General features: G+C 49.5%; 1 protein-coding gene across 2 annotated transcripts in view; it reads left to right on the top strand.

Moving 5' to 3' along the window:
* LOC104411403 (transmembrane protein 45B-like) overlaps positions 1–1,825 on the top strand; it is a 3,945-nt gene extending 2,120 nt beyond the window's left edge. The window contains exons 4-5 of one of the 2 annotated variants that reach the window (XM_010021811.1): positions 657–790; positions 1,696–1,825. In XM_010021811.1, coding sequence (XP_010020113.1) covers positions 657–790; positions 1,696–1,825 — 264 coding nt within the window. Of the gene's footprint in view, positions 1–656; positions 797–1,695 lie in introns of both variants that reach the window. The other variant, XM_010021812.1, reaches the window with a different exon arrangement.
* Positions 1,826–7,467: the final 5,642 nt, after the last annotated feature.

The following is a 7,467-nucleotide window of genomic DNA, read 5'->3' as shown; positions in this document are numbered from 1 at the left end:
GAGGGCTGCTCCTGCGGAAGCTGCTGTTTGTCTTGGCTTATGGCTTCTCTGGGGGGAAGAGCCCAAGCGAGCACTCGCACTGAGTGAGCAACGCTCTACAGGATCTAACAACCAAGTCCTAATTGCTTAATGTGTCTAATGCACCCTGCAGCACTCCCTCTGGTTTAGTGGAAAGCTGCAAACCCCACCAAGCAATAAAAGGGCTGAGTTAAAATACAGCAAACTGCTTTGGTAGGAGGTGGAGAGCCAAAGAAATCAGGGGGAGAGAAGCACTCCCAACACTAAGGTGCCAAAAAGAAATGTGAGTTCCCTCTTTCTCAGCTGCCCTAACTCAAACCAGCTTTTATTCAGAGGTTAAAATCTTGGCTGAGCTTGTAAAGTGCTAAACTGGGAGGTTTTAAAGGGAGGGTTGGAGTCTGCAATGCAGTGGGACAATTGTGGTGTGGAATAAGAGAGACCACAGGCACAGACTTGCTTTGTGTGGTCTCTCATTGCAAGGCTGGACTTCCACTGTCTCAGCAAAACCCACTATCCTGGTCAGGGCTCAAGTCCCTCAGTCACCACGTGGATAATGGTGATGACAGAGATGGACATAGAGGTGCTGTACACTGATTTTCTTCCCCCCCCCAAGGTAATACATTGCTTGTTCCACCCAGATCGGTGTCGTGCTGTTCCAGCCGTGGGGAGGGCCAGTGTGGGATGAGAAGGACCACAGCAACATCATGTTCCTCACCATGTGCTTCTTCTGGCACTGGGCAGCCACTGTGGCCATCCTGGCTATAAACTACTCTCTCTCTATGCGGGCAGGAAGGGATGGGGATGGCAGGAGTGAGATGCAGATGTACTCCAGCCCATCCTGGAGTACAAAGTCACAGCTGAATAAGCAGCTCCTCACTACAGCAAGTTTCAGGGCACAGTCCCAAGCGTGCACAGTATGTGTTGAGTGTACAGAATGCAAACTAGTGTCAGCAAGAGGCACAGGCATTAAATGTGGAGAAGTCAAATAACAGAGGCCCTGAAGCTGCCCCTGGAAATCACACTGTGTTTCTCCTCTGCACCGAGTGCTGGAAGTCAAACTCTAATTCAATAGAGAAATCAAAGCATTACCAGGACTCCCTGACACTTTGTCCCCTCCTTTGCAAGGGTTTTCAAGCTGTTGACGGTCACTGAGAGCTACAACAGCATTGTCTGATGGCTAAAATATCACCAGCCCCCAGCATGGCTTTTCCAAGGGGATGGGAAGGGGACATTATCCCACTTTTGGGGTGCTCCTGTGGCCAATGAACCTCTAAGGGATGCTGCATGGCTTGCTGAGACATGTTTGAACTTGATCTTAAAGGTCTTTTCCAGCTCTGTTATGGCTGCCCCATCCCTGGCAGTGTTCAAGGCCAGGTTGGACACAGGGGCTTGGAGCAACCTGCTCTAGTGGAAGGTGTCCCTGGTTGGAACTGGAGGAGCTTTAAGGTCCCTTCCAACCCAAACCATTCCATGATTCTCTGGGTGACAGATGGGATGGTCTATGTAAGCAAATAGACTTTATACAGAATAAAATCCCCTCAGTTCTCACCCAAACAGCATTTTAGGGACTCTGTAATAGTTTCTTCTCCTCTGTATTCAGTACAAGTGCACTGGGCTCCCCTGAGCATTCTGGCGAGTGGCAGTAGTTTGGGGTTCTGCTAACAGTGATTTATTGCTCGTGTGTTACAGCTGCATCCAGCGGTGCAGGGGAGACAGCGGGGAGCCCTACATCAGTCTTGGAGTCCGGCAGCAGAAGCACGACACGAGCTCCCAAGCCACCTTCTTAAGTGGATCTGATGAAGAGTGAAGAGGGTGCAATCACCTGCTCCAAATACGTGAAGAATTTGTTTTCTAGAAGAAAAAACCCAACACTAATGAGATAGTTCTGTTCTGGGAGAGAGCAAAGAGATGTGACACTGTTTTGCTGCTGGGAAGCACACTGAGCACACAACGGGGAGCTGCCCCGCATCCATACCCCAAAATATTGCCCTTCCTAAACCAGCACTGAGTTTTAGCCACAAAATTAAGCATGGGAATTCAACACGACAAGATTGCTTCATCCTGCAGGTTCCCACGTGTGTTTCTGTAGTGATGGAGGGCATCCTTTCACCAGCTGACTTTTCCTAGAGCCTGGAGGCTTTGACCTGCTGTCATTGGAGCCAAGGACACCTCCAGGCTGAGACCATGATGTACCTCTGGAACAAGGCATCACCCCAAGGAGGAAGAGGAAAAGAGTGCTGAGTGTGAGATGATGTCAGCTTTGCACCACCATGGCTCGATTTTGCACAAAGCAGATTTTATTACCGAAGCATTAAACTAAAGAGAGGTTTTGTTTATAGTTTTCCTGTTCATTTAAAGGCTGAAAGAGTGAATAAATGTGAAATAAAAATCCCCACTGAGCTGATATCCTTACGGTTAAGACTGATAAATTATAGAGTGTGTGATAATAGCTTAGACAAATCCATCTCTCAGACCTGCAAAGCCTGGAGGACTGTGAGGATACATGGCTAAGCAGCAGGCATTCATAAACCCTCCCAGTTTTCCACTGGAAATAAACCCCTTGGCTTGGAATGTGAGAGGAAACAGGCACACATTTTGGTTTTAGCCTTCCTTTTCCAGCTAATTTCTTGCAAAAAAGTGACTGGAAATGTCACCTCCTCGATAGGAGGAAAAGATGCCAGTAAAAATGAATATATATATATATACACACACACTCATACACACACATATGTATATATATATAACACCAGCACAAGCTGAACTGCATCTGTTCATGTCTCAGACCCTGGGGCTGGAAGGATGCTCTGTGATGAAGCCTCTTCTAACAAAGGGGGATGCATGGCAGCTGATTTTTGTGCTTGCTCATGGCTGAAGAGGAAACCAGCTACTGGCAGGTCCAGACCTTTGCTCACACCCAGGGAAAGCAAACCTCATCTTTTAACACCCTTTCCCTTGTGCAAAGAGCCTCTTGCAGAATAAGGGGGCTGTAACCTGGGTTTTATTGCTCATTAACAGTGCTATAAAGCCTAACTGGCTCCCCTTGAACACCAGCTTTACTCTGTTTCCACCGCTGAGATGGTTTGTTTTGCAGGGCTGGATAGTGGGAGGTGCAAACAGCCTCGTCGTGAGGAGAATTAAGCAGCAAGAGCAACACATCTCTGTAAATCCATGTGATAAACACCGTGCAATTAAATCTCCGTATTATTTTCCTCTCGGAAAACAGTCCCAACATCGCTATTCGCACTAAATAGCCACACGAGGGCAGCACTAGGCAAAGCTCCTTCCCCATGCCCCAGGCTGCCTGAGGTTGCAGTCCCCCTGCAGCCACCCTTGCTAAAACCAGAGGTGATTCCCACCGCAGGGCGCACAGATGAAGGCTGACCTTGCTTTTGGAAAGCACTTCTTGCTTGTGAAGGTGGGAGAAGGTTTATTCAATCCTTCCCTGCTCTTTTGGCTGCTTTCAATGCAGTTGCCGCCTCCTTTCACCCCGAGGTTTTCTTTGTCTCTTGTCACTGCACGGCCACAAGAAGCTTTTCTCCTCTGTAGCACCCGGTTTCTGGAATAGTTTCTGTCTGCCTCATTAACCCCTGCTCCTGCAAACACCTCAGCACTGTCAGGATAGCGCTTGCTAATTTGTTTTCCAGCTCTGGAGCACATTCTTTCCCAAGGTATGAAGGTCAGCCAAGGAGGAGAGATACAGCCTGTGGTTAAGTGAGAGAATACAGGCAGTGATCACTTCTGGAGGAGGAAAAAGCATTTGCCTTTTAGCTAAAAGAAAACCATGTTTGTGAATAGTTCAGGTATTGGGGCCAGTTGTCCTGGATCCTGATTTTCACCATGTAAACTGAGTTATTAACTAGTGTCTTTGTACTGGATCCACTGGCCATGCAGCTGGAGGGGAATGGGGTATATTTGTAGTCAAATGCAGAACTGGTTTTAAAAGGATTCATAACAGGGGCATGAAGGTTGCTGGGTGCATGGTGAGTGGTCCACAGATGCTTTATTATATAGCGAGGTTCCCTCACAGGCCACTGTCACACTGATTTCTTACGTCCTAGATATACCAGGACAGTCCTAAAGGGAGCATTGCTTTGGACCAGGACAGTACTAAAGAGAGTATTGCTTTTAACACAACCTTAACATCAACCAGTTGTCCTGCATCATGTGTTTCACCATATCAAATGAGTTATCAGCTAGTGCCTTTGTGCTGGACCCATTGGGTTGAGTGGGGGGTATATTCATAGCCAAATCCAGAGCTGGTTTTAAAAGGACTCATCTCCCTGGCAGAGATAGGATCTGTTGCTGCCACCCTTCCTGGCCACATTTATGTAAGGCTGAAGCGATGGTGTGGGCAGCAGAACAAGCCCTGCCTATGCTTTTACCACCTGCTTCACCTCCTCTGTTGCCTGTTTATGAAAGGCAGCACTCACATTCGTCATAATAATAATAATACTTTGCACTTCCCAAACAACCATCCATCCGCAGCTCCCGAGCTGCTGGAGAGCCTGTAATTAGATTGTGCCTCCCACCACCCCGGGGAAGCAGGCAAACATTATCACATTTTCCCATTAGCAGCGGGGCTGGATGAGGAACCTTCAGGGAGAGGATGTTGCACTCACAGCTGAGGAGAAGGGAAAAGAGGAAGACAATAATGAAATGCACTTTGGGGTTTAGCTTGAGATCATTAGAGGGGCTGGAATGAGATCATTAGAGGGGCTGGAGCAGGTCAGACACAGATTTGCTTCCCTTCCCTGGGAGGAAGAGGAGATCGTACATGTGCTTATACACAGAATGGTTTGGGTTGGAAAGGACCTTAAGATCATCCAGTTCCGACCACCACCATGGATACCTCACGTATCCTTAAGGATACCTCACATCCCTAAGGAACTGTGATGGACTTGCATCCATTGGTGCCCACAGTAACTTTTAGCCCATGCAGTGTGCGAGTGACCTGCTCTGTGATTTGGGGGTAACATTGCCATCCTTTCTCTGGGTACCCCCTGTTGTTCCCATCCAGTTGTCACAGTTTTATTCTTCTTTCCATCATGGGGATGGTGTAACAGGCTGGAAACCCCCTTTCCTCAACCACTTCATCCACCTATAACTTTTTTTCCCTGTCTGACCAACAGACACCTTCCTCTATATGCTTTAACTCTTTGCTGGCCCTTTAAACTCCATGGGAAATGGCACCTTCAGCCTCTGAGCAGATCCCTTTCAGCTGAGCATCGTTTCCTCCCCTTTCCCTCCACCTGCTGCCCTCCCAGCTTCCACTGGCCCACTTTCTGTAAGGGCTTCACTCATCCTGCTTGGGAAATGTGTTCATGCTGCCCTTTGTGGTGCTAGTGCTTGTAGAAAGAAAAACTGAGCTGCAAAGAGATCCTTGATGCTGCTGCTGCTGCTCCTCTTTTTCCATCAAGAAAGGTATGTTTTTTCTTGCTGTGTTATTTTTAGGTGTAGGTCTGTAAGGAATTGCTCCTTTGAGGAGTGAATTTCTCTCTGTGCTTGGGGTTAATGTGGTAGTGAGCTCCTGAAGCTTAAGCTTGGGTGAAGCCAATGAAGCCCCTTTGTTGCTCTGGGCTTCCCCTATGGTACAGGACCATTTTGCATGTGTGCCTAAGCCCTCTGCAACATGCCTTGCTCCCTGAGCAGGGTTGGAGGTGAGCAGTGATGTGTGTACAGCGTGGCTGTGTGCCAGCACCACCGCCAGCTTCTTGTTTTCCTTCCTTCCTCCTACCTGCTACTGCTGATACGGAGATAAAGGGTGTAAAACAGCTCCTGGCTACAGCTTGGTGGCTTTTATGGCTGAGCTGGAGAGCAGCCCATCATCCTGAGCAGCCCATCATTGCTCCTGTGCTGCTCCAGCCTTGGGGCCTCCCTGGGGCACTGCCTCACGTGTGGGGCTCTTGGCAGGGCATAGCTGACCCTGCAGCCTTCCTTGGGATTAGTTTGGGTTGCACAAGGAGTTATGCACGTGTGGTTGCAACCCACAGAAACACTGGGTTGGGAATGCTATGAGTGATGGTTAGTGTCCATTTTTTACAGGATCCAAGGGCAGGTTGGACACAGGGGCTTGGAGCAACCTGCTCTAGTGGAAGGTGTCCCTGCCCGTGGAACTAAATGAGTTTTAAGATCCCTTCCAACACAAACCATTCTATAGCTGGAGGTTCAGGCAGTGCTCCTGAGCAATGCTGACTGTTTCTGCACCATCAACTTGGTGTTTCAGAGGGAGAAGGGGATGCTGGAGGGATCTGTGGTATTTATTTCCCTTGAGGCTCTTCTGTTGCTCATCTACGCAGCCATCGAGGTGCTAAGGCTGAGTGTGCAGCCCCCAGCAGTGTGATAAGTGGTTGTGGCTTGTGTCTGTGGGTGCTTGGTGTATTATTGGGTAGGTTAAAAAGAGTGGAACCAGGCTGCTGTGTCCTGCTGACCCCTCTTTTGGGGGAGAAAGGCCCACTGTCCCCCTCCCCTTGGCTGCTGGGGGTGGGGGGAGATAGAGCTCACAAGGGCTCTGCTTTGGTTTGTGAGTTTCTGGCCCAAAATCTGCTGCCTTCAGACACTTATTAGAACAGCAGACCCCCCTAACAGGGTTATTGTGTACCTGGCATCCCAGTTCAGAGCCCTTCCAGCACAGCCTGGCCATGCCGGGCAATGCCACAGCCTTGTCACCCCAAAACCTCTGACATAATAATAACTGAACACGCATGGTTGCCATGGGAATGGGAATTGGCTGCTCCTCCTGATTCTTGTGGCAAATTCCAGGAGGCTGCTTTGGTTGTTAATAGCAGACACGAGGTGTCCCAGGTTGTGAAAGCTGCTTTGACTCAGCGCGCTTTGAACTGCCCTGCAGGATGTTCAGCTCCAAACATCCTGCGTGAGGGCCACCTCCCCGGGGGTGGCTTCTCCTTTATCTGCCTCCTGTGAGTAATAACAGCTCCTCGCTGCCACATCTGGAGAGGAAGGAGGACGGGCAGGAGCCGCAGGTAAACTCTCCTACACACAGAGGGGAACAGCGTTGGTGAAAGGCAGTGCCATGGGATGGATGTGGCTGCTTGAGCTTGGGAAGAAGAGGTGTGGGGAGAGTCCATCTCTGCAAGGCAAAGGTTTAGTGTGATGTTGGCTGGTGGAAGTGGTGCTGATGGAGGAGGTCTGCCAGCAACCTGTGTCTTTAGCCCCTTTTGCCAGGGGGCATGATCATGTTTTGGAGCAGAGGATTGGCAGGAGAGGGAGCTTGTGCCTTGTGTTGGGTGAGTGGTGTTGGCACAAGAGAGATGTGCCTGGGTAGCAAGGTGGAGGAGGATCCACAAAGAGAAGACCCTCCAAACATCTCTGGCCGGGCAATGAACTTGCCCTCTGCTTATAGGCTGGCTGTCCTAGGGCCCTATGGTTGCACCATCGGGATACTCATGGGACAGCATCATGCCAGAAGCACTGATCCCCCTGCATCAGCTG

This window comes from Nestor notabilis, unplaced genomic scaffold, assembly GCF_000696875.1.
Source record: "Nestor notabilis isolate BGI_N333 unplaced genomic scaffold, ASM69687v1 scaffold6449, whole genome shotgun sequence".
Taxonomy (NCBI): domain Eukaryota; kingdom Metazoa; phylum Chordata; class Aves; order Psittaciformes; family Psittacidae; genus Nestor; species Nestor notabilis.
This window is presented reverse-complemented; position numbering and strand designations above follow the sequence as displayed.